At 41.8% G+C, this 26,618-nt stretch overlaps 2 protein-coding genes across 10 annotated transcripts in view; both read left to right on the forward strand.

Moving 5' to 3' along the window:
• Positions 1-2,996, forward strand: part of RUBCN (rubicon autophagy regulator) — a 69,282-nt gene extending 66,286 nt beyond the window's left edge. For all 9 annotated transcript variants that reach the window (XM_045037053.1, XM_019839921.3, XM_019839926.3 and 6 more), the window contains one exon: positions 173-2,996. In XM_045037053.1, the coding sequence (XP_044892988.1) occupies positions 173-351 (179 nt within the window). In that variant the 3' untranslated portion in view covers positions 352-2,996. The remainder of the gene's footprint in view (positions 1-172) is intronic.
• A 15,770-nt stretch (positions 2,997-18,766) lies between these two features.
• Positions 18,767-26,407, forward strand: LOC123380051 (somatomedin-B and thrombospondin type-1 domain-containing protein-like). The gene is made up of 3 exons (XM_045037320.1): positions 18,767-18,877; positions 25,632-25,925; positions 26,247-26,407. The coding sequence occupies exons 1-3, from the start codon at positions 18,805-18,807 to the stop codon at positions 26,405-26,407; spliced, it is 528 nt and encodes a 175-aa protein (XP_044893255.1). The 5' UTR covers positions 18,767-18,804.
• The last annotated feature ends 211 nt before the right edge of the window (positions 26,408-26,618 follow it).

Raw genomic sequence — 26,618 nt, forward strand, 5'->3', positions numbered from 1 at the left:
ATTTCCCTCAGCCGTCCCTATTAGGAAGAGTTCAGTTTGTCTCAGAAACTCCCTGTTTTCACCGCAGGTGCACCTAGCAGTGGTGGCAAGAAGGGGCTGTGGCAGTGCTTTACTTCTGGCTTGAGATAATACAAATAGTTTTCTCTCTTTTTTTTTCACCTTCCCTGAATAGAGTGTAAAGCGTGTTACCATAAGGCTTGTTTCAAGACTGGAAGCTGTCCCCGCTGTGAGCGGCTGCAGGCCCGGCGGGAATTGCTGGCCAAACAGAGCCTGGAGTCTTACATGTCAGACTACGAGGAGGAACCCACTGAAGCCTTGGCTCTAGAGGCCACCGTCCTGGAGACCACCTGAAGAAAGCACATTAAGCCCTCTTCTAGGCGCTAGGGTCACACATAATGCAGAACTGAGCCACCCTTTTAAGGACTTTCCCCACTTGGTTTTTTTTTTTTTTCTTTGATTATTATCATCATTTTTTTTTTATGACTTATCTAACGTCCATGTGTAATCAACCTTTGTTAGGTTGGTGAGGTCCAGTCTGTTGTGGCAATGTGTAGGTACTGGGTATTTCCATCAGAACTGACACACAGGTCCTTAATGTGAAGCTTCTAGTGCCTCTGTCAGGGGAGTGGACAATGAGACCCAGTGCTTCTGACATCCATGGCCTTCTCCACTTGGACCAGATCCGGTTTCAGCTGCGTTTCAAGTATCATTTCCAGTTTTATTTTGTTTTAGTTCTGGAGCTTCTGAGTCAGGCCTTTCTCAACCAACTCACTTCTCCTTTGCTGCTGAAATAGGAGGACGGAGTTTTCTCTCTCAGTCCTGAAATAGAGTCAGACTGCACCCTGAGGAGAAGCATTAGAGGATGGGAGTACATCGTGGGCATTCTGTCCAGCTTATTTAGGTATTTTTTAGGCCATAAAAGCAGCATGATTACCTGGAATCCTCAGAGACCTCAAGGAGTCCACCGTATGACCTCCTTGTTTGAAGTATTCTAGGCAAAGATGATGTCACAAGCTGACTTTCTTTACCCTGGTGGGCTTGAAGCAAAGAAACAGAACTGATACTTAGGCCAGACCCCTTCACAGCCTTACACCCAGCATAAGTGAGGCCACAGCTCTGTTGCTTAAGGAGCATTTATTCAGTCAGAGGAGCTGTTGGCCTCCTCTTAAGTGATAAGGTCTCTTTTTTTCAACCTAGCTCTGGTGTATATATGATCTTTCAAGCTTAGGCAAGTCCCTGATGCCATCCTAAGTTGAGGACAAAAACTCTATCCACCATCTTATTTGTGGGTCTCTTGCCACTGTGCCCATTGTTAGGTGGTCATTTTGGTTCTGAGTAAAAGTATGGCCCAACTCCATTCTCATCCCCTTCCTGCAACAGAGTTGGGACCCTCCCTGGTGGATGAACTCTTACCTTTGTTTCTTTTGTTAAAGTTGGGGTAAGGGTGGGGAAGCTTTCTGCTATTAGTGGGGTTAGGGAACTTGGCAATTTGTGGACATGAATGTGAGTGTGAATGTTCCTGTGTTCTTGGAATAACAAGAGCCTTTACGCCTATTATGCACTGAGCCATTTAGCCTGGTGATATCCATATGTTCAATCATTCTTTCCATATTACTAATTTCAACACACACATACCCTTTCTTAAGATGTGTGTTTCTAGGGGACCGTGATATGTTTGTGGTGTTCTTTAAGTTGCTATAGCTCCTGACCTCTGCGTATAACACTGGTCAGGGTTACTGTTCTGAAGGCTGGCGGCTCTGTGAACAAAAGCCCACAGCGTTTTGTTTTGTTTTGTTTTTGTTTTTGTTTCATTCTGGGACTGACTTCTTGTATACCTGTCTTTCCATAGTTGGTTGCTAATAGAAAAAACTTGGTGTAGATGCTACCCCAAGAAGCCGAACAGAAAGTAGCACATGGTTGGTGGAAGCCAATGAGTGCCTGAGCTGGAGGCACCCAGGAGTCTCACAGGAAGTAGAAGGGGCAGGAAGGAAGTGGCCAGAGCTGAGGCTCCACCAGGGCAACAGGACGCAGGGAGGAATTGACGCATGGCATTGATCTCTCTGCCTCGGACTTGGGATCGGGCTGGAAGACCCTGAGCTTGTTCTCCCTTAGTTCATCGGGAAGACTCTGAGAGCCAAGAGTTCCAGCCCAGCCCAGTTTTGAAGGGCTAACTAGGAGCCTTGTCCTACCTAGGAGCTTTGGGAATTGCCCCACAAAACTCAAGGCTTACTAAAGGTTAGGCCTCAGATTCAGACTCAGGGGTTTGTAAAAAATGGTGAACTCTGCTTCTAGTTGTGGTACAAATTACACATCCAGCTCCTTACTCCAAGTCACTACACTGGAAGAGAGATGCACTCTCATTATTGTTCGCCTGTTTCATATTAGCATAGGACCAAAAGATGGAAAACGACAGTTTCCAACGTTGAGCTCAGCAGTCTTACATGCTCCTGGTTTTTCACTTATTTTTCTCCACCTTTCACATTCCATCTCTTTAGATTGCGTATCTGTTTTAGTGACCCTGACACTCTGCTGTCATCACTGTCCAAATACCCGTTTATTTATTTATTTGAGAGGAAAGAGTATGGGATATTTTGAAAGCACTTTGCAACTAATACCAGTATCTGAAATCCCCTGCTGTTGTGGGGAAAAGCTTTGAATGCACTGAAGAGAGTTCTTTCTGAATGAAATGGGAGGCAAAAAGTGTTCTTTTTTATAAATAAAGGGAAAAAAGTTAAAAGTTTGCTTGCAAGGTAGAGACAAGATTCAAGACATTGCAGAAGAGTGGAAGGCAAATATTTTCCACTTAAATGAGGCTGTTATTGACTTTCTCTGCCAAGGCTTTAGAGTTTTTGTTAAATTAACATAAAAGGAGCAAGAGTCTATATAGAGATGTTCTGTTCATGTGCAACTTGTGTTCTGAACTGGATTTCTATTCACTGTAATACATACACAGCCTAACAGTTCATTGTCATCTTTAATAAACTAAGGAAATAAAATTGCTGCCTTTTATTTGTCCACCTTGACTATCAGGAAATGGTTTTGAGTGTTTACTATAAAGCAGGCATGTCTGAAAATTCAGGAGGTTTCTGAGTCAAGAAAAGCGGGTCAGAATGCATCATCACTGACTTGTTATGTGACCTTGAGCAGATCACTTTGTTTCTCTGGATTTTTTTATTCCTTCATGTATAAAAGACGTGGGCACAGTCATTACCAGTGCATGAGGTGTGCCCCTTACCCATTCCCTTGATGTAAGTATCTTTTATTTTAAAGTGATGTAAATCTTTCTGTCTACAGCATCTGAATTGTGTCAGGTGCTGCCAGTGCAGAGCCTGATGTGGGGCTCAAACTCACAAACCATGAGATCATGACCTGAGCTGAAACCAGGAGTCTAACCAACTGAACCACCTAGGCGCCCCTACCCTGCAACTTTCTGAACATTTCTGCTTTAATATCTCTTGGTCATCTCCAACTGATATGTCTAAAACTAACTTAAGTATCATATTTCCCCAAACCTAAACATTACTCACTCCAGTTTGAAAATTCGGTTTTGACTCCTTCCTCTCTGAGTCAGGTGGCATGTTCAGCTAGTAAAGCATATTTCCTTCCCACCACCTGTCATCAAATTCTGTTGAATTTTCTTTTTAAAGTAAATCTATTTTGTTCCTTTGCTATCACTTGCACACAAATTCGGTTTCTTATCTTAATCTCAGCCATCTCTAGCCATGCCAATCTCTTCCTATTTAATCACCCATTAAATATTTGGGTACCTACTGTATGCCAGTTTCTGTGCTAAGTTCTGTGGCTACTGGAGGGAGCAAAATGGAGACAGTCCTGACTCTAGGGCACTTAGAGTCTTAAGGGGGAGACAGACATTGCCTAAAGTCACCAAAATGAATATGTAATTACAAGCTGTAATAGGAGCTATGAAGGAAAAAGAGTATATACTATTGAATTGAAAAAAAGGGGGGCGGGTGTGGACCTAATTTAGGTTGGAGACAAGGCCCCTGTTAGGCACAGAGTAGAGAGAAGAGGCTCCAGATGAGAACCAGCATATGTGTTGGTGTAGAGACAGGAGGAGTTTGGGCAAGGACCTGCAAGAAGGACATACTAAGCAGGTTAGGCTTTATTCTTAGGGCCTTGGAAAGCCATTGAAGAGTCTTAGAGAAGTGACTCGTCTGGTTAAAATGTCAGTGTGTACTTTTCAGAGAGTAAATAGAGTAAAGCAAGAGTAGAAGCAGTGGGATCTTCTAGAGAGATGGTTGCAGTCATTCAAGAGAGAAATGATGTTGGTTTTGACTGGGGTGTGGTATATTGTCATCGCTGTCTGCGCATTACCCAGAGCCTCTGAAAACAAGATGCATTCCAAATGTTCTACAATGACTCGGACATTTTAAACCAGTGAACAAAAGGCTGAGGGGAAAGATATTGGAAAGATACTGGGATAAATGACAGAATCCAAGGAAAACTGACCACTAAGTCTCGGGAAGTGTGGAGACCAGGACAGCTGTAGGAACGTCAGGTGCAAGATTTATAAACCTCTTGTTGCCAGTGAGGCAGGTCAAAGAGTAATGACTGTGTTGGGGACTCACCCCTGAATACTGGGACACACCCCAAAGAAAGGGGTGCTATGCGTTGGACAGTCATCCATTTGTGGCATTGACTGTGTTACCCATCACTCCCTGTGGCCCCAAGTGTGCGTAGATTTGCTATACCCTGTAATGGTATAACAAGTAGGCATGATCTTTATAGCATCTTGGTTAAAGTGAGGCTCAAGCCTGCTTCCTTTTTCCTATGAACTTCTGGCTTAGAGTGTGGGTAACAGGAATCACTATGCCTACCATATCCTGCTGACTCTTCTGCCCTGACCAACTACAGTCTTCTCCCATATCCAGTCTCCAGGGTATCAAACTGCCAGCTGTTAAAATCTTAGTGATAGCAACTGCCAGATGGCCCTCACTTTCCCATTGCGAGCTTGATGTTCTTGGGATCAAAGATGAATGTGATTAAAAAGGAAAGAATTTGCTTAGCACTACTCCTCTAGGAGCGCGGAGAAATGAGGCTGTGCTTTACGTATACCCTTGCCTCCCTCTATTCTGCGAACTGCTCCCAGAGGAACAGAAAGCAGAGAGCTATGCTCTGGCTTTGGAGGTCTATCAGAGACTTTGTCGTTAATTTTCCTAGGATTCTGTCATTTATCCCAATATCATTACACCAACTTAAGACCAGAACAGCGGGGTGTGAGGGTTAGTGGGTTAAAATAAATCTTGAGTGGTGGGAGGGCTCCTAGGTAGGTGGGAGCTTTAGTGACCAGCCTTCTGAGAGGCTGCAGCAAAACAGTAAGATGCACGGGTGACCTGAAACCTTTTGGCAACTCGTCACCCTAGGTAAGTCCTGTCCTTTTCTCTCACTGCCTGGGGAGTTTCTCACTTGTTTTCCTTTCAAAGTGATGCTTGGAGTTCCCAGCTGGTTTTATCTCCCCACTGGCCCACAGAAGGAACAGGAGCTCACCTCCCAGCTTTTCCCCCAAGCCCTTGTTGCCGCAGCAACCACAACTGCTTTAGCACCAGCAGCAGTGAGGGAAAAACACGCGAGGAATACACATCTTTCCTCCCTCGCCTGCCAGCCTTTGCCACTTAGAATCTGGGGGAAGAAATTCAACCTAGGTGTCAATAGGTCTCGCTACGCAAAGGAGTAAAAGAAGATTTGTGTATTTCTCCTTTAACCACTGGAAGCCCCACAACCATAGATCTAACTGAAAGAAAGTCCTGACAAGGTGAAAAGCAGGAATGAGACCTACAGAGGAAAAGGGAATGAAAGAGAGCTTCTCTCTCTTTCTCTTTTGTTTAATCAATAATATTTAATTTTCCAATTAACATCCACATGCTTAAAGTCCACAAGAAAAGTATATGGTGAAAAGCCATGTGCCCAGTTTTTGCCTCACCCCCTTTGGTAGCCCCTCATTACTTTTCCATTTATCCTTAGAGAGTTTCTTTATACAAGCAAATAATGTATACTTGTTATTCTTCACCCTTTTTTAAAAATAGACATATATACATTAATGTACCTTGCTTATTTTTATTAAAAATTTTTTTTTAACATTTCTTTTTGAAAGACAGAGTGTGAGCAAGGGAGAGGCAGAGAGAGAGGGAGACACAGAATCCAAAGTAGGCTCCAGGCTCTGAGCTGTCAGCACAGAGCCTGGTGTGGGACTCGAACTCATGAACTTGTGGGATCATGACCTGAACCGAAGTCAGATGCTTAACCAACTGAGCCACCCAGGCACCCCTGTACCTTGCTTTTTTTTTTTTTTTTTTTTTTAAAAAAAAACAGTGTTTCTTAAAGAATTTTCTGTATCAGTACATGAAGAACTTCCTTATTCTTCTTTTATAGTGGCACATTTTCCATTGTATGAATGGATAATAGTTTATTCAACCAGTTACTTACTGATGAGCATTTAAGTTGTTTCCCATCCTTTGTTAATACAAACAATGCTGCAGTGAAAAACCTGGTCATGTATTACCTCATGTGGATGCAAGTATGTCTATAGGATAAATTCTCCAAAGTGGAATGGCTGGCACAAAAAATGTGCATTTGTAATTTTGGTAAATATTGCTACATTGCCCTCCACAGTCGGGATAAGGAGCTTGGGGCAGGGGTGGGTGGGGAGGATGGAAAACATTACTGTGGGGTCGTACTCCCTTTACCTAAAACTCACCACCATTTCTCCGTATAAGATAGAGTTTGGTTCCTTCCCCTGGCACATAAAGGATCTTCAATACCTGGTCACACTTTAGCTTCCTAACTTCATCTCCTGCCATTCCCTGAACTACTAGCACATTCCTAACTACACCTTGATCTTTCTTCCTTACAAGAGCTAACTCAGCTACATCGTGGCTTTCTCTGGCTGTATTCTGCCCTACCCATTCTCTGTGAACCCTTAACACTCTTTCTGTACCTCCTGTTAGAACACTTCTCACACAGCCGTGTTATTTAGCATTTTCTGTAACAGAATAACGAGTGAATGGAATGAATGCCTGAATGGCCAGGTGGGCATTGGAATGTAAGGAACTGCCTGTTCTACATGGGAACAAGAATGGTTAGAAGTACACTGCCTGTCAAGGACTGGATTGTTCTCACTTTGCCTCTGACTACTGCCCCTCTTAGCTCCTGATCTCCTTGGCACTAAATCTCTGCTGAGGTTTGGTTACATTGCCAAATCTTGAAGTGATGAAAATATACTCACCTGCCCTCTCTTCCCTCAGCTACTTTGTAACTGTTTCTGTTTTGTTTTGTCCAGCAGCCATTATCAGAGAAGGTAACTTTCCAAATGTCCTTTACTCACTTTATTATTAAACTGACAGACTTTCCTGGCCAGAGACTAAATATGATGATATCTATATGCCCTAAAAACACCCCAGGAATTAAAAAATCTTCATGTCTACAAGGTAAGCTGACAGAAGAATGATAAATCCATGAGAAAAACTGCTGAAGCTGTTAAAATATTCAAATGTTTTCCAGCCAGAGATAGAAAACTAGCTTACAGTACAAAATCTGTATTTGTTCTGAGGGCCTTTTTTTATTGTTACAAACTAGTTATGGTTCACAGGAAGTCAAAGCCTGATTTGCAGCAAGTTCTCAAGCTTCTCTTCTGAACCTTTAACTTAGACTTGAGATCTCCATAGGCTAAGACCACTGTTCAACAGGAAAAAAAGGATGCCAGCCCAGCATGCATGCACGCATCCATCCATCCATATATCCATATATCCTAAGTAGACTTATGTTTCTGTGTTCCAAACATCATGCCACAGCTGGAATGCAAACAATCATAGAACATTGTTTCAAAAGGTGTTTGCTGCAGCATAATTGGTGAGTTCAAAGTTAACAGTGGAAAATATCTAAAAATAGATGCAACTATTAAAATGATGGTCATGAAGACCGTGCTAGTAACATAGAAAAAAAAATGTTATATTGTCATATGGAGACAAAGGGAGAAAAATATATGTGAAATACACATGAATCCCTACTGATATAAATAGATGATAGAATTAATAAATGAGTAAGAAGAGACAAATCTTCCTTACAGAAGAATTCAAACAATATCTGTAAATTATTCCCTTTCCAGGAGGTGGAGCTTAATCCTCCCTCCCCTTAAGAATGGACTAGAATTAGTAATTCACTTTAAAAAAACAAAAGTATGGAAAGAGAAAGTAGCACCTTCACAACGGAGAAAGCTGGCCAACATTACCTTTACCAAATGATCAAGGTTAATACCGCCAATGATGTCATGTGGATATTATACACCCTGGATATAATGTGATGAGGTGGCCACATCACTTCTGTGGTTTTCTTTACAAAAATCCATAACCTCATTCTGCTCATGAGGAAAACATAAGACAAGCCCGATTTGAGGACTGTCTACCTGAGGTACCTGACCAGTGCTCCTCAAACTGTCAAGGTCATGAAAAACAAGGAAAGACGGAGGAACTGCCACATGCCAGAAGAGGCGATGGAGACACGATTGAATACAATGTTCCATCCTGAATTGGATCCTGGGACAGAAAGAGGACAGCAGCAAACCTGGTTAAATCCAAATAGAATCTAAAGTTAAATTAAACGTAATATACAAATATTGGTTTCTTAGTGTTGAAAAATGTAAGATGGTAACTTAGTGAAAACTGAAAATTTTCAGAACTCTCATGCTATCTTTGCAACTTTTCTGCAAATCTGAAATTGCAAAAGGAGAAGTTTATATATTAAAAAGTATATAATAAGGAGTGTACTTGTGATGAGCACCGGGTGTTATATGGAAGTGTTGAATCATTAAATTGTACACCCGAAACTAATATTACTGTATTTTAACTAACCTGAATTTGAATAAAATAAAAACGTTTTTTAAAAAAGTATATATACACCATTACAACTATGAAAAAATGTCCCTGCAAAGAAAAAAAATACATAAAGTAAGGGAAGGAAATACAAAAAAATAAATAAGTATGGCGCTATTAAAATGATGGAATTATATGGGGCGCCTGGGTGGCTCAGTCAGTTAAGCATCCGACTTTCGCTCAGGTCATGATCTCATGGTCTGTGAGTTCGAGCCCCGCGTCAGGCTCTGTGCTGACAGCTCAGAGCCTGGAGCCTGTTTCAGATTCTGTGTCTTCCTCTCTCTCTGACCCTCCCCTGTTCATGCTCTGCCTCTCTCTGTCTCAAAATAAAAACATTAAAAAAAATTTTTTAAAAAATGATGGAATTATGCAGTAATTCCCCTGCTTCTCATGTACTTATTGAAATATCTGCAAACTGGTCACATTATGTTTTAGAATATATAGAGTTAATTTTGGTTTTTGCTTTGTTTTAGGGGAATAAATGCTTTCCCTTGAAATGCAGGGAATTTACAAAAAGGGAGGGAATGTACAAAAAGTGTGTAGATATTAAAGGGTAGTCAAGACAGCTATTGCTTTCAAATACTCCCCAAACATTCTTCAGCACAAGATAAGGTGACCCAAATTGGCTGAGAAAATATCCAGGGCTTCCCTCTTCTTGATCTCCTAGCCTCATGGCCAGTTCCCCTGAGAACTGGTGCCTCTGTCTAGACTTTCTGTCCCGAGCACACACAGGGAGAGGACACCTTGGAGTTTACATAAACATTTTGCGCATCAGACTCAGAGACTTTGGTTTCTATCCTTGGTAGTTTCTTTTTTTTTTTTTTTTTTTTTAATTTTTTTTAATCTTTATTTTTGAGAGAGAGAGAGTGTGTGAGTGAGGGAGGGGTGGGGGGTGAACACAGAATCCGAAGCAGGTTCCAGGCTCTGAGCTCTCAGCACAGAGCCTGGTGTGGGACTCAAACTCACAAACTTGTGGGATCATGACCTGAGCCGAAGTCAGATGCTTAACCAACTGAGCCACTCAGGCACCCCTATCTTGATAGTTTGTAAGGTGCCCACCATTACCTTCATCCTGGAGGAACTTTGGCTTCTGGGTACATTGCAACTAATTAGGGTCCCTCAGAAGGCTGGGGGCAGATAAGGGACTCGTGGGACTTAAGAAAAGTTCTCTTGACTGGCAGGTTGTAGAGTAGAAGGTCCAGGCAGTTCCAGCTAAACAGTTTTCCAGAGACTTCTCAGATTCCAGGTGTTTTGAAGACTACAAACAACACCATTTGACTCTGGTGTGGTGCTTCCATCATAAACAGAAACTACTATGAACAGAAACTACTCCTGCATTTGCACTTACTTCCTTTACCATGCCCGCTTTGGACCCAGGCAGAAGTAAAGTCTTAAAACTAGAGGTGAAGAGTTTACCAGCCAAACAGAAATATTTATCCAGCCTGCATTCTTTCCACAAAGTACCAGTCATCTCAGGAGTCCCAGAGAAAAGTTAGAGCAAGTCTTCTCTTTAATCCTTAGTTAATATCTTTTCTCACAAAAACCTTACCAGATTTTTGTTTTTAACCCTCTGACCAAGGGGTGGGCACATGGCTCAAATCTGGATTGCCTGAACTCTTTCCTGAGACTTTGAACCTTGAGCAAGTTAGGCAAAGACCAAAAAAGGTGGGCTGGCACTTATTCTAAAGTGGTGATGAGACTGTCATTCCCGCCTTTCAGACTCTGGAGCTTCCAGTTTCCTATCCTGTTCTGAGTCTAGTTCTTTAACCTTCCCTTCAAATCTTTTTAGTATATCCCTGTGTTTCTTAAGTGGACAGAATTTTGGTAGAGTTTTATTATTAGCAGGATGAAGGGTTTATGATAGGGAAGTGAATTTGAGGGCCATTTTATGATTTTTTTTTCTGACAAAGAACCCTAGTACAGTCAGTAAAAGGGCAAAAGAGAAGGCAATGACTCGAATAATCCCCAAATTATGCAATTGAATATTGACTTTATTTGTTTGATGTAAACTGACCCAAGTGATGACTGTGTGATTCGTTTCATCTACTCTGTGTAGAACTCAGTGCTTGGATATAGTTCCTGCCCTTCAGGCACCTACTATTTAGTTATAAAATAGGACCGCACAAATGATATCATTAGATGTGGAATGTTTACTGTGTGCTGAGCACTATGCTGAATTCTTTACACGGATGACCCATGTAATCCTCCCAACTACCTTATAAAGTTGATGCCATTATCATTTCTATTCTATGGAAGAAGAAATTAAGGCACAGAGAGTTTGAGTAACTTGCCCAAAGTGACACTGCTGGTAAACAATGGAGCCTGGATCCGATATGGGCAGTCTGGCTCCATAAACCCCAGTCTTGACCACTGTGTTATGCTGAAATGAATGATAAAGATGGAGTTCTGGAAGGTCAGAGGGGGGAGATAAATGTGGCCAGAGTGATTAGGGGAGCCCTCGAGGGCTTCTTGGTTCTGGAGCTGACTCTCAAAGGCTGGCTGAAATTTAATATTGAAAGGAAGGAGAAGAGCCTCTTGGGAAAGAGAGGACGGTCCGTGCAACAGGAACGAAAACAAAGAGCTGGAACTGAAAAGCCTTTAGACAGCTGTGAAACATACAGGAAGATGGTCCTTTCTCAATTGTTCAAGGAACAATTGGATAATTATGGGAGAAGTCAGATCATAATCAGTCTTGAATGACATGTCTACCACTATGACTTTACCCTGCAGTGAGGATCCCTGCATCTTTTACAGGGAATAACAGCTGAAACCCTTTTTATAATAGAAAGTTGCAAACATATACAAAGATATGGGGCATAGTATACTAAATCCCCATGTACCTATTATCCAGATTTAACAATTACCAACTCACAATTGTGTTTCATCTATATCCCCACCTACTGCCCCTGCCAAGATTATTTTGAAGCAAATCTCAGACATCATATTATTTCATCTATACATATTTCAGTTTATGTAGAAAATCCCAAGGAATCTCTTTTAAATGCCCTGTTAGAATAAGTGAGGTTAGCAATATTGCAGGATATAAAATAATCATACAAAAAAAACACAGTTGCATTTTTATATACTAGCAATGAGCACCAAAATTACAAATTTACAATCACTTAAAAAATATGTAGGTGCAAATCAAACAAAATATGTACAGGATTTGTATGCTACAAGTACAAATTATTGATGAAAGAAATAAAAGATTTAAATGAATGGAGAGATATATTATGTTCATGGATTGGAAGATTCTACATAGTAAAGATATCAATTCTCTCCAAATTTATATACAGAGTTGATGTAAGTCCTATCAAAACTGCAGCAAGGTTTTTTGTCTAAATGAACAAGATTATTCTAAATTTTATATGAAAAGACAAAGAAACAAGAATAACTGAAACAATTTTGAAAAAGAAGAATAAAGTAGCCATCAGTCTACCCAATTTCAAGACTTCTTATGTAGCTACGGTAATCAAGGACTGTGTGGTATTGGTGGAGGGACAGACACATAGATTAATGGAACAGAATAGAGAACTAAAAAATAGACTCACACAAATCTGCCTACCTGGTTTTGGACAAAGATGCAAAAGCAATTCAATGGAAGAAAGATAGCCTTTTCAACAAATGGTGCTGAAGCAATTAAAAATCGATAGGCAAAAACAACCCTGACCTAAGTTTCATACCTGTACAAAAATTAATTCAAAATGGATCACAGACTTAAATGTAAAGTTATAAACCTTTTAGGAAAAAAAAATATCAGGTTCTATGGCTAAGCAAAGAATTCTTAGATTTGACATCAAAAGCATGATTTATAAAAGGAAAAACTCATAAACTGGACTTGATCAAAATAAAAACTTTTCATCTGCAAAAGACCTGTTAAAAGGGAAAAAAAGACAAGCTACAAATCTGGAGAAAATATTTGCAAGCCACACATGCAACAAAGAGCTAGTGTCTAAAAAGAAGTCTCAAAGCTCTATAGTAAATGTATGTCAATTACATCTCCATTTAAAAGAATTAATGGAAAAAACTCAACAGTAATAAAATAAACACTTCAATTGGAATATGAGCAAAAGATAATAAGAGACATTTCACTGAAAAAGGTATACAGATGGCAAAAACAAGCACACGGAAAGATGTTCAATATAAATTAATCATTAAGGAAATGAAAATTTCAACCACAAGATATCGCTACATATCTATCAGAATCACTAAAGTAGAAAATAGTAAAAATACTAAATGTTGTCAAGGATGCAAAGAAATGATATCACCCATTCATTGCTGGTGGGAATATAAAATGGTACAGCCAATTTTTAAAATAGTTTGTCAGTTTCTTACAAGAGTAAACGTACAACTACCATATGACCCACCAATTTCAACTTTGCACATTTATCCCCCCAAAATGAAAACATATATTCACCGCCAAAATCCTGTACATGAATGCTAATGGTGACATTATTAGTCAAAAACTGGAAACAACCAAGACATCCTTCTACAGCTGAATGTAAAACAAACTATAGTATGTCCATACTTCAGAATACTACCCAGAATTAAAAGGAATAAATGACTGATACACGCAACAACTGGATGAAGCTCCAGAGAATTATTATGCTGAATGAAAAAAAGCCAATCTTAAAAGTTATACTCTGCATGATTCCATTTATATAACATTCTTGAAAATGACAAAATTATGAAAGGGAGAACAGATTAGTGGTTGCCAGAGGTTATGGAGGGTGTGGGGCAGGAGTGAAGTGAATGTGGTTATAAAAGGGCAACATGAAGAATTCTCGCCATGGTAATGCTCTGTGTCTTGACACTTTCAAAGTTAATATTCTGTTTGTGTTATTGTATTGAAATTTTCATGAGATGATACCCTTTGGAAAACTGGGTGAAAGGTACATGGACTGCTCTGTATCATTTCTTACAATTGCATTTACATTTACAATTATCTCAAGCTAAAAAATTTAATGGAAAAACTTAACATTATAAACTGCTATGAGAAAGAATCAGTAGATGCAATGGGATAAGTCATACCTCAGGAGCTACAGAGAATACAGCAATGTGAAAGAGAGTTCAAAATTAATTAACAGTGTGAAGAGCTAAAAATAGCCAAGGAAATTTTAAAGAAGAACAATGTTGCTCTAACAGATCTCAAAACATATTCTAAAGCTATCATAATTAAGATAGTGTGGCACTTGTATACGGAAAGACAAATTAAAACAATGAAACAAAATGGAAAGTTCATAAATGGATCCATACATGTAAGGAAACTTGATCTATGACAGAGGTAGTATCACAAAATAATGGGGAAGTGATGCATGTTTTGGAACATAATAATATAATACTGGTTATCCATGTGAAAAAAGAGTTATTTTAGACCCACACCTCAAATCAATACAAAAATTAATTCCAGATAGGGGCACTTGGATGGCTCAGTCAGTTGAGCATCCAAATCTTGATTTTGGCTCAGGTCATGACCTCACGGTTTCTGAATTTCAGCCTCATGTCAGGCTCTGCACTGACAGCATGGAGCCTGCTTGGGATTCTCTCTCTCTCTCTCTCTCTCTCTCTCTCTCTCTCTCTCTCTGTCTCTCTCTCTCTCTCTGCTCCCTCCCCCTCTCTCCCTTTCTTAAAATAAACATATACACTTAAAAAATTCATTCTAGGTAGATTAAAGGCATACATGTGAAAAATAAATTGTTAATGCTCTTGTGGCTTAAATTGTGTCTTCCAGAAAAGCATTTGAGTTCAAACTCTATCCTCTGGTACCTATGAATGTGGCCTTTTTGAAAAGAGGATCTTTGCAGATGCAGTCAAACTGAGGTCGCCCTGGAGTAGAGTGGGCCCTAAATCCAATATGACTGATGTCCTTATAAGAAGAGAAGAGACAGAGACCCAAAGGGAGAGCCCCATGTGACGACAGACACAGAAGTTGGAGTGATGAACCTATAAACCATGGAAGGCCAGGGACTGTCGCCAACCGGGGAGAGGCAGAGAAGGATCTGCTCTTAGATCCTTCGGAGAGCACTCCCCTATCAGGACCTGATTTCAGACTTCTAGCTTCCTGAACTGTGAGAGAATACATTTTTATTGTTTTAAGCCATCCAAATTTGTAGTAATTTGTTATAGCAGCTTTAGGTAATGGATCTGAATACTTTTAGAAGAAAATACAGTTAAAAAAATTAGATAAAGATTTCTTAAAATAATTCACAAAAAAGCACAAACCATGACAGAAAACTTGCCTTAAAATATAGAGCTTCTGCACATCAAAGAAACAAAATGAAAAGGCAAGCCAGACACAGGGAAAAATATATTTACAGCACATGTAACCTACAAAGGAGTAGTAACTGGAATTTATAAAGGATTTTCTTACTCTCAGTAAGAAAAAGATAACTTCATATAAACTCAAAAACAAAGTGTTAAAAATGAGCAAAGGTTACGAATAGTCAATTTAAAGAAGAGAACTCTAGATGATCAGTAATCCCCAAATTAGCAGTAATCATGGAAATGCAAATTAAAGCTAGAATTAATTGTGATGTCACACCCATCAGATTGGGGGGGAGAGGAAGTGAGAACATCAAGTGTTGATAAGAATGTGGAACAAGAAATCCTGCCTGTTGGAAGATAAATCACTATGGACCTTTGATTGCACTCACGTGTTGAAGATGTGTACAACCTATGACTGAACAATTTCATTCCTAGGTGGTGTAGGAGGAGAAATGTTTAAGAATGTTTATAGCAACATTGGTTATGATTATGGAAAACTGGAACCAATCCAAATGTCTACCAGCAAGAGAATGGCTAAAAGTTGAAAACTCATAATGCAATGTTTTATTGTGATAAAATAGACATAAGATTTACTATTTTAACTATTTGAAATGTATATTTCAGTGTATTAAGTACATTCACATTGGTTAAGTACATTCACAGACATTTTATTTTATTTTATTTTTATTTATTTATTTTTATTTTATTTTATTTTTATTTTATTTATTTTTATTTATTTATCACAGACATTTATTTTATTTTTTATCATCTTTTAATTGAAGTGTAGTTGGCATACAATATCATATTGGCTTCAGGTGCACAACATAGTGATTCCACATCTATATACAATTACAAAATACTCACCACACTGAGTGTAGTTACTCTCTGTTACCATACAAAGTCATTACAATATTATTGCATATATTCCCTGTGCTAAGTATACTCATGCTGTTCCACAGCCATGACCACCATCCTTCTCCAGAACTTTGTCATCACACTGTCCTGAAACCCTGTACCCATTAAATAGTAGCTCTCTGTTACCTCGTCCCTCAGTCCCTTGTAACCACTGGTCTACCTTCTTTCTCTATGAATTTGACTATTCCAGGTACCTCACGTAAGTGGAGTTGTACGGTATTTGGTTTTGTGTATGTGGTTATTTCGTGTAGCATAATGTTTTCAAAGCTCATCCATGTTGTAGCCATGTGTCAGAATTTCCCTCCTGTTTGAAGACTGAATAATACTCTGTTGTACGCCTATGCACTCACTATTGATGGATATTTGGCTATCGTGAATGATGCTGTTATGAGCGTTATTGTACAAATGCCTGTTCGGGTCCCCGCTTTCAATTATTTTGCTAGATATTTCAAAGTGAAATTGCACCATAGGGCAGTTCTATTTTTCTTTTTTCAAGAACCACAATGCTGTTTTGCACAGTGGCCACACTATTTTATATTCCTCTCATAATAATGCAATTCTACGTACTAAATGAAGTTGAATTATGAGAATTAACTATATAGCATGAAATCTCTAAACGCATCATTCCCTCTCTTAGAACAATCTCCCTTCCCACTCAGTGCTCCATCTGGATAAATCCCAACTCCTCTTCTAATTTTGGCATAAGCTGTATCCTAGAAAGTCTTTGCAGCACACTTCCACCCCCTCTTCCCAGGCCCCTGCTGGGTCCCCCTCCTCTGCTTCTCCCTCTCATTGTAATTTTGTATTGTAACTGCCCATTGGTATGTCTCTTACCACTAGACTGAAGCTTCTTGAAGGCATACCTGTGTCTGTCTGGGTCATTGTTAAATCCGCGGTGTTGGCTTAGAATAGGTGTTTAAATAATACTGTCAAATCAGTTAATGAGTTTTAAGGATATGACAAAGTGACAGAAAGCATTTATAGCCCTGAGAACACTTGAGTCTTTCCGTGTCCCCCCACAGCAACTATTCAGAGGCTGTTAGAAAGGGAAATGGTATTCCCTCTTTCATAGCGTCTAGAATCTCAGAGCTGGAAGGAACTTCTACAGCTCATTGTATCCGACCTCCCACCAAGTACAGTCTCCACCAGGGCCTCCCTGAGGGCTAGTTGTTCAGCCTTGGTCTGAGAGCTTCCAAATATTATCACTACGGGGTACGCCTTCAGTTGCATGTTACAGAGACCCTAAGAGTGACAAACAAATGGAGGTTTATTGTCCTCAGATACCAAGAAGTCCCAAGGTAGCCAACTGCTGACACCGGTTCCGTTGTTGGTGATATTTTTGGGGCCCAGGCTTTTTCCATCCCCAACGTGTTGACTTTTCGTCCTTGTACAATTGTTGTCTCATGATTATGGAGTGGCTGTCAGGGCTCTTGGCATCACATGCTGTCGAGGACAGGAAGTAGGGAAAAGGGGAGTGCCAGCAAGCTCTCTTCTTCTGCCTGTCCCTTTTATTTATTTGTTTGTTTGTTTTCAAATGTTTATTTATTTATTTTTGTGTGTGTGAGAGAGAGAATGCACGAGAGTGGGGGAGGGGCAGAGAGCGAGGAAGACCGAGAATTCAAAGCAGGCTCCACACTGTCAGTGCAGAGCCTGACGCGGGGCTCAAACTCATCAAACCATGAGATCATGACCTGAGCCAGTCAGACACTTAACTCATGAGCCACCCCAGGTGTCCCTTGCCTGTCCCTTTTAAAAGAAAGCTAAACTCCGGAAGTTCTCCAGCATATTTCCAACTGTGGTTTACTGGCCAGAACTCTATCACTGATCACCAAGTGCAGGGAGATTTGGAAAGTAAGATTTAATCTTTCTTGTCTCCATAGTGGAAGGTGACAGGGTGCAGTCAGGCATAGTTCCTGAGTCTGTCTCAGGCACTTACGGGCTCTTAAAGCAGATCCTGTGCCACTTGCATGCAGGGATGCAACAGAAACCCGGTTGGGCCAAGGGTAGGATTGGCCCCAGACTGCAGTTGGGCATTTCTGGAGTGGCCAATAGAGTCACCTTACTTTTCACATTTTCTGGTAGTAGATAGTCCCCGCGAATCTCTTTCCCTCAGCCTTCTCCTGGTCTGTCAGCTTTCCAGCAGCTCTGTGGTGTAGATGACTTATACCAGCCCTGGGAAGCAGAGCTGCCCAGCTAATTTTCCTGGCTGAAGGGAACTCGCCAGGGGTGTCTCTGAATACCTCCACTATATTTTGGTTGAAAGAACACTGGACTAGTAGCCAGGAAATCAAGGTTCTCCCTTCAGCTCTACGATAACTAAGCTGTGTGAACTTGTGGTGCTTCTTGCCTTCTCTGGGCCTCAGTATTCTCATCTATAAAATGGGGGAGGGGAGGCGGGGAGGAGTGATTCAGATTAGAAGATTGCCAAAGTCCCTGACAACAATATCATTCTGGTTTGTCTGATTCTGCTTCTTCCGCTGGTCTGGAATCCCCAGCAGATGGGAAAAATAATTTTTTTCTTTTTGCTTGCATTACCTCTGTTTGTACAAGCTATTCCAAGCAGCTGGGACACCTGTGCCACTGTCTTGGTGCCACACCCCCCCTTCCCCACCTTTTGCCCGTGGCTGCCCAGATGTGAGCTTGCACCTGCCTAGGGGCACAGATACCAAATGAGCTTACTGGGATGGGTGAGTATTAAAAGCCCCGGCCTCGGTCCTTGAAACACTCTTGTCTCTGCTCAATGCCTGCAACCATGTGTCTGGTTCTCCTCCTCCTGCTGTGGCTGAGCTGTGCGACCCCAAACCAGGAGACAGGTGAGGAGCCCAGCTGGCAGCTGAAAGGAACCTGGCTTCTAGTCTCATTCATTCATTCAATCATTTTTGTTCCTGGCATGATTTACCTCCCAAGGGCTAATGCTAATGTATTAATTAATTAAAGAGTTCATTTACTCAGCACCTACTTGTGCTTAATGTGGCTCCTCTGCGTACAGATCATCTTCATATTTGTGAGATGTGGATTAGCTGGGAGGGTCTGCTTTGGTTGGGGATCCCCGAGGAGTGTCCAAAGGAGATTCCTGTGAGTAGAGGCAGCATGGGGCTCTGGAATGGGCACTGTGGGGGAGGCAGAAGGGAAGGTGGTGTGACAAAGCCTAGATCCAGATTAATAGGCAGGCTCAAGGGGCAACTGCCAGGCACCAACTGATGCGGTTTGCTAAAATACCCCTGGAAACGCAGTGGGATGATAAAGCTGTGTTTACTAGAATGCCTTTTGGGAGAAAACTAAATGTCATTGTTAGGAATACTTTTTGTGGGAATGGGAGCCTCCAGGGGCGTGCTTAAGTAACAACATTTATGCTATTGTTTCGTGTAAAGGACTTCTGGGGAAGGGCAGGATTCAGTTTTGCTGAGGGGAATTTGCCGGTTTGGGGCTGGAGCAGGATCAGTGGGAACTGCAGAGGGAGGAGGAGGCTGCCCAGGGTCCCCTTTCCACACCCTTCCTCAGCACGCTCGCCCTCTTCTCTATAAAATTGTCAAATATGTTTCAGGAGTATTGCTCTGGAGGGGTGCAAACTATCAGCAGGTTCTATTATTAGGTTCTTCACCCACTCCTTTCTGGGCCCCAGAGCTTGTCACTTTTACTAGCCTCTCGGTCTAAGGCCAACAGGATGGTCACTTGAGCTATTGCCTGCTCACTAGGAAGCCATTTCCTAGCGGTTCACTGCTTCTCTATCACATCCCATGGCTGTCGCCACTTACCTGCACTGATCATACAGCATGGTGACGTTCTGGTTACTTGTAGTTTGATGACACTGTTCACTAGACTGAGCTCCTGGAAGGTGTTTTTTTTGTAGGGTCTGGTGGCGCAGGGCACTAGAATATATGTCCCTGATCCACCATGGTACCTGGCTCAGAGAGCCACTCAATAGAATAAAATGAGGGGCACTTGGGTGGCTTAGTCTATTAGGCATCCGGCTTTTGGTTTCGGCTCAGGTCATGAACTCATGGTTCATGAATTCGAGCTCCACACTGGGCTCTACACTGACTGTGGGGAGCATGCTTGGGATTTTCTCTCTCCTCTCTCTCTGCCCCTCCCCAGCTCGTTCTGTCTGTCTGTCTGTCTCTCTCTCTCAAAATAAATAAACTTAAAAAAATAGAATAAAATGAATGAATGAATGAATGAATGAATGAATGAGTGAATGGGTGCTTGGTCTCTTGTGCTGTCATTTTTGTGATAGAACCAGTCAGGACTGTTGGAAGCTATAACTATCTCCTGACCTTGGACACTGTGGGAACTCCAGTGTGAGCCCAAATTCAATTCAGATATATATTTTTTAATTTTTTTAAAGTGTTTATTTATTTTTGAGAGAGAGAGAGAGAGAGAGTGTGAGTAGGGCAGGGGCGGAGAGAGAGAGTGAGACACAGAATCTGAAGCAGGCTCCAGGCTCTGAGCTGTCAGCACAGAGCCCAGTGTGGGGCTTGAACTCACAGACTGCAAGATCATGACCTAAGCTGAAGTAGGACACTTAACTGACTAAGCCACAGGCAACCCTAAATTCAGATATTTTGAATTAAATTGAATAAAAATTATTTGATACCAGAACTACAATGATGCATTTCTTACCTTGGGTGAGCTGGTAGGGAAGACAGATATACCTCCAGAAAGAAGGCTGTAATAACAGACAGGGATTAATGCTATGTTAGAAGCTAAAATCAATAGGTTTTAAGAGTAAAAGGAAAGAGTTAATCCCAATAAATGTAGTTAATCCCTTCTATCCCAGGTGGGCTCGGGGATGGGGGGGGGAGGGGGCTAGGGGGTAGGAGATGTGTTGGAAGACCTTTCAGAATAGATCAAATTTATTAAACAATTTTTTTTCTTGTGGAAGTTTTCTAATTTTTTTAAATGTTTATTTTTGAGAGAGAGACAGAGTGCAAGCAGGGGAGGGGCAGAGAGAGAGGGAGACACAGAATCTAAAGCAAGCTCCAGGCTCTGAGCGGTCAGTGCAGAGCCCAACACAGGGCTCAAACTCATGAACCCGGAGATCGTGACCTGGGCTGAAGTCAGCCTCTTAACCGACTGAGCCACCCAGGTGCCCCCTTAAGGAAATTTTCAAACACGCACAAAAAGAGAGAGAATAATATAATGAACCTACTGTTCTTATTGGCTAATTTAAAAATTATCAACATTTTGCCCAAATTCTCATCCACCATATTAAAAAATATAACCACAATACCTTATGAAAGATGAAATAATTAAAATAATTACTACCATTAAAAAATTTTTTTAATGTTTATTTTTGAGAGAGAGAGAGAAACAGAGTGTGAGCGGGGGGAGAGGAAGAGAGAGAGGGAGACACAGAATCCGAAGCAGGCTCCAGGCTCTGAACTGTCAGCTCAGAGCCCAACGCAGGGCTCAAATCCACAGACCTCAAGATCATGACCTGAGCTGAAGTCAGATGCTTAACTGACTGAGCCACCCAGGCGCCCCTACTTACTACCATTTAATACCTATTCATATTTCTCCAACTTTCAAAAAGGCTTTTTTGCAACTGGCTTATTTAACCAGGGCCCAAACAAGGCCCACACATTACATTTACTGGTATATTTCTTTTTATTTATTTATTTATTTATTTATTTATTTATTTATTTTACTGGTATATTTCTTAAGCCTCTTCAAATCTATCAGTCCTCTTTTCCTTTTTTTCATGCTGTTTTTAATTGACGGAACCAGGTCATTTTGTCCTATAAAAAGTCCTACATTCTGGATTTATCTGATTGAATCTATGTGGCTGTCTCTCTGTCCTCTGCATTTCCTGAAACCTGGTAATTAAGGTTCATTTACTTTGGCAAGAATATACCGTAGGTGGGGCTGTGTACTTGCTATTGCGTCTCGAAGGAGACACACAAAGTCCAGTGGTCCCACTTTACTTTGTTAAGTAAACTTGATCAAACAAATGCAATCTGTGGTAGGTCCATTATAAATTTTTTTTTAACGCTTATTTATTTTTGAGACAGAGAGAGACAGAGCATGAACGAGGGAGGGTCAGAGAGAGAGGGAGACACAGAATCTGAAACAGGCTCCAGGCTCTGAGCTGTCAGCACAGAGCCTGACGCGGGGCTTGAACTCGCGGACCGCGAGATCATGACCTGAGCTGAAGTTGGACACTTAACCAACTGAGCCACCCAGGCGCCTCTGTGGTAGGTCCATTATCAACATCCCCCCTCAACCTTTCTCTAATGGTTTTAACCTCCACTGACGATTGTTGCATAGATCCATTTTTTTCGTTAGGGGTTGCCAAACACTGGCTTTCTGATTCTGTCGCTCCTTCTGCACTTATTAGCTGCAGTTCTTCTATAAAGACTTTTCCCTTGTCATTTACTTGGTTTGTATGGAAAGGCTGGATAAATATTTAATTCTTCATTTATCATTTTCAGAATAACGGGCTTGTTCCTTAGCAACCCAGGGAAGATTGAATTTAAACATGACCTTGAAGAATAAGAATGTTTTCTTTTAGTGGCTATGAGAGGGAAGGGCCTTTCACACAAAGGAAACAGCTTGAGCAAAGGCTCCAAAGCAGGAGTATTCAGGGTGTTTAGAGAATGGCAGAGATTAGTAGCAAGTGCAACAAGAGGCTTTTTGAATGAGAAGCCTGGTGTGGTGGAAACGGCAGGGAAGAAGTCAGGATTGCTGGTTCTACTCCCAGCTCAAGTATGACCTTCAGAAAATGACTTTTCCATTTCTAGATCAGAGACTTTCACACTTTTCTGGCCACAATCTACATTAATAAATATATTTTGCACTATTATTCAGTACATACATACAGGTATATAAAAACGAAAATTTCAGAAAGAACCCTAAACAGCTTACACTTACATATACAATGTATGCTATGCTATGCTGTTCTGTTCTGTTCCATTCCATTTCATTCCATTCCATCTTATTAAAATAAATGATGTTCATGGGGTGCCTGGGTGGTTCAGTCGGTTAAGCATCTGACTTCGCCTCAGGTCATGATCTCACTGTTGGTGAGTTCGAGCCCCACGTCGTACTCTCTACTGTCAGCACAGAGCCTACTTTGGATCCTCTGTCTCCCTCTCTCTCTGCCCCTCCCCTGCTTGTGTGCTCTCTCTCTCTTTCTCTTTCTGTCTTTCTCAAAATAAATAAGTAAAGTTAAATAAAATAAATGCTGGTCATGATCACGGAATTGATCTCTGACTCACAAATGGGCTACAACACTTGTTTGGATGGTCTCTGGGGCTCTTTTCCACCTCCAGCCCTCTTTGATCCATCCTTGGCTTTGGCGACAACCTGACACTGAACCAGGCACTGGGGAAGAGGAAGGATGTGAGAAGAGGAACTACTCATTTGCAGGAGGCTCCCAGCTCAGCATGAGACAGAAGCCAGGCCAAACTCAAAGGCCACCACCCCAGCCTGGCCCACCATCACCTTGAGAGGTCTGACCTCCCAGGCCACTGCCCCCCTTTCATCAGACACCTGCCAGCCCCTCTTTCCATAACAGGCTGGGCGAGCCACACCTAACCCGGAGTCCTCTCAGGGGCCTGCTCCCTGTTGATCGCATCAACTTTGGAAGGCCCTCAAGTTTATCCCTAAACAAAGCCCCAGGCAGGTGCTAACCTAACAGGAGCTGATTCCATGGGTCAGGAACAGCACTGAGAGTCCTGGGTATGAGAACACCTGGGGCTCATTCCCACCTGAGCCACTGACTCACCAGATGACCTTGGCCACGTCCCTACCTGCCAATGCCTTGCTTTCCCCTTCCCTTAAAAAAAGATGAACCCCCTCGCTTGGTAGTGGATATACACTGGTCAGATATAATTGAATTGAGCAACTTGGGAAAATGATCAGAATTAAGGTTGATGTTGGGACCATGGAGACCTTCCTCTAACTTTGTGGGAGTTTTGTTGGTCCTTCTTGTCACACTTCTGTTGTTTTCTCTCTTGCTTCTCTGTGTTCCTTGCTGTCACACCCCTGCCACCCTCCTCTTCTCTCTCATTCATCTCTTTCTGTCAGCTCTGACTCATTCTTGTGCCTCTGTTTTTAATAACAGCTTTCCTGAGATATAAATCATGGAACATAAAAGTCATCCTTTTAAAAGTGTACAGTTCAGTGGGTTTTAGTATGTTCACAGAGTCATGCGAACCACTGTCTAATTTCAGAACATTTCTTCATTCCCGAAGGAGACCCTGTACCCATTAGCAGTCACTACCTGCTCCCCATATTTCCCGGCCCCCCGACAACCATCAATCTACTTTCTGTCTCTATGGACTTCCATATTGCAGACATTTCACTTAAAAGGAATCATACAATGTGTGGCCTTTTGTGGCTGACTGCTTCCACTTAGCATCATGTTTCAGGGTTCATCCACATCGTAGCATGTGTCAGAACTTCGTTCCTTTTTTTGGGCTGACTGGTATACCATATTTTGTTTTATCCATTCATCAGTTGATGGACATTTGAAATGGCTCCACTTTGGGGTTCTTATGAAAAATGCTCCCATGGACATACATGCACAGGTTTTTATGTGAGCATGTATTTTCACTTCTCTTAAGTATATACCCAGCAGTGGGATTGCTGCATTGTATGGTTTTCACTCTAAATTAAACATTCTGAGGAACTGCCAAACTGTTTTTCTCTGTTTTTCAGAGTGGCTGCACCATTTTTCAATTCCACCAGCAGTGGATGGTGTTCCAATTTCTCCACATTCTCACCAACACCTGTTTCCTAATGGGTGTGAAATGGTGTCTCCTTTGTGGTTCTGATTTGCTTCTCCTTGATAACAAATGTTGTTGAGCATCCTTTTGTGTGCTTGTTGCCTACTGGTATATCTTCTTTGGATATACCTTTCACTCATTTAAAAATTGGGTTATTTGTCTTTTTGTTGTTGTTGTTGTTGTTGAGCTGTAGGAGTTCTTTACATATTCTGGATAAAATTCTCTCATCACATGTATGATTTGCAGATATTTTCTCCCATTACATGGGTTGTCTTTTCACTTTCTTGATACTATCCTCGGAAGCACAAAACTTTAAAATTTCAATCAAGTCTAGTGTATTTTTTTTTGTTGTTGTTGCTTGTGCTTTTGGTGTCATATCTGGGAAACTATTGCTTCGTCCAAGGCCATGATCATTTACATCTATGGTTTCACCTAAGAGTTTTGTAGTTTTGACTCTTACATTTAGGTCTGTGATCCATTTTAAGTTAATTTTTATGTATGGTATGAGGTAGAGGTCCAAATCCATTCCTTTGCACACGGATATCCAGTTGTCCCAGTGCCATTTGTTACAACTGTCTCTTTATTTTAAAAAATTTTAAATATTTATTTATTTTTGAGAGAGAGAGAGAGAGACAGAGTGTGAGTGGAGGAGGGGCAGAGAGAGAGAGAGGGAGACACAGAACCCGAAACAGGCTACAGGCTCTGAGCTGCTGGCACAGAGCCTGACGTGGGGCTCGAACTGGGGAACGGCCAGATCATGACCTGAGTTGGAGGCTTAACTGACTGAGCCATCAGGTGCCCCATACCTGTCTCTTTTTAATGTCCCCTTCCTATGCAGGCAGCTGCTCCCAACCCCAGCCCCTCTGCTGCTTTGGAACAGATCACCACTGCAAGAGAGGAAGCTGCTACTGTGATGAATTCTGCCACGAGGTGTCAGACTGCTGCCCAGACCACCGCGCCCTGTGCACCCTGGGTAACTCACACGCAGGCTCCTTCCCACCCCTGGCGGAGCCGGATGCTGTGATGGACAGAGGCAAGCCCCTTGCTTGTACTTCAGGCCAAGGCCAGGATGTGGACTGGATGCCTCCTGAGGGCCCTGATAATCCTGAGATCCTCACATTTGGTCCATTTCGTACCAAAAGTGCCCACATATTCCTTCCAGCTTTGTTTCCCCACTGCTCCTGACCACCTGCTGCTCCCCTCTGAGCTCATTTCCCAGATCCCTACAGGGAGAGGCTAAGCTGTTGGTGGTTGGGGATCAGGGTGGCGAGTGAGGTGGTTGTGTCACCTAACTGCCCCCGCATCTCTTGCAACATAGATGCCTCTTGACCTGACCCATGTAGACTTTTGAGGGATGACAGGAGTCTGCAGAGAGGCGCTAGGGATGCTACATAGGAGGAGGGAGACTGGGAGTCAGGGAGGAGGCCAGGAGCTTTTGCCTTGTGTTTCTTAGTTTCTCAGAATACCAAGATGGTGCTGCAGATGGTGCTGAGGAGGGAGACCCCCCCGAGCCCTGCAAGAAGCAACCTAGACTGGATACAGAATGTGGTGAGTACCCTGGTGGTACTCCCGGAAGGGGTGCTGACAAGCTGCTCCTGCCTCCCTGGCCTGTAGACCCCAGAGTCAGGGAACCACTACCAAGGGAGAAAAGAGACCTGAGCTGGGCACAGCTCCATGGTTTTAGGGCTAGGAGCCATGGTATCTGACCATGGACACTGACACCTGAATTTCATATAATTTTCATGTGTCATGACATATTCTTTTGACTTTTTTCAACCACTTAAAATATAAAAAACATTCTTAACTTGTGATCTGCACACACACA

Source organism: Felis catus, chromosome C2 (genome assembly GCF_018350175.1).
Source record: "Felis catus isolate Fca126 chromosome C2, F.catus_Fca126_mat1.0, whole genome shotgun sequence".
Lineage (NCBI taxonomy): Eukaryota > Metazoa > Chordata > Mammalia > Carnivora > Felidae > Felis > Felis catus.

Bases quoted from the DNA above. Each gene is read 5' to 3' on its own strand.
- LOC123380051 (XM_045037320.1), top strand. From the start codon at position 18,805: ATGCCTGCAACCATGTGTCTGGTTCTCCTCCTCCTGCTGTGGCTGAGC. The intron at 18,878-25,631 runs GTGAGGAGCCCA...CTTCCTATGCAG, and splicing joins GACCCCAAACCAGGAGACAG to GCAGCTGCTCCCAACCCCAG. The intron at 25,926-26,246 runs GTACCAAAAGTG...TGTGTTTCTTAG, and splicing joins CCTCACATTTGGTCCATTTC to TTTCTCAGAATACCAAGATG.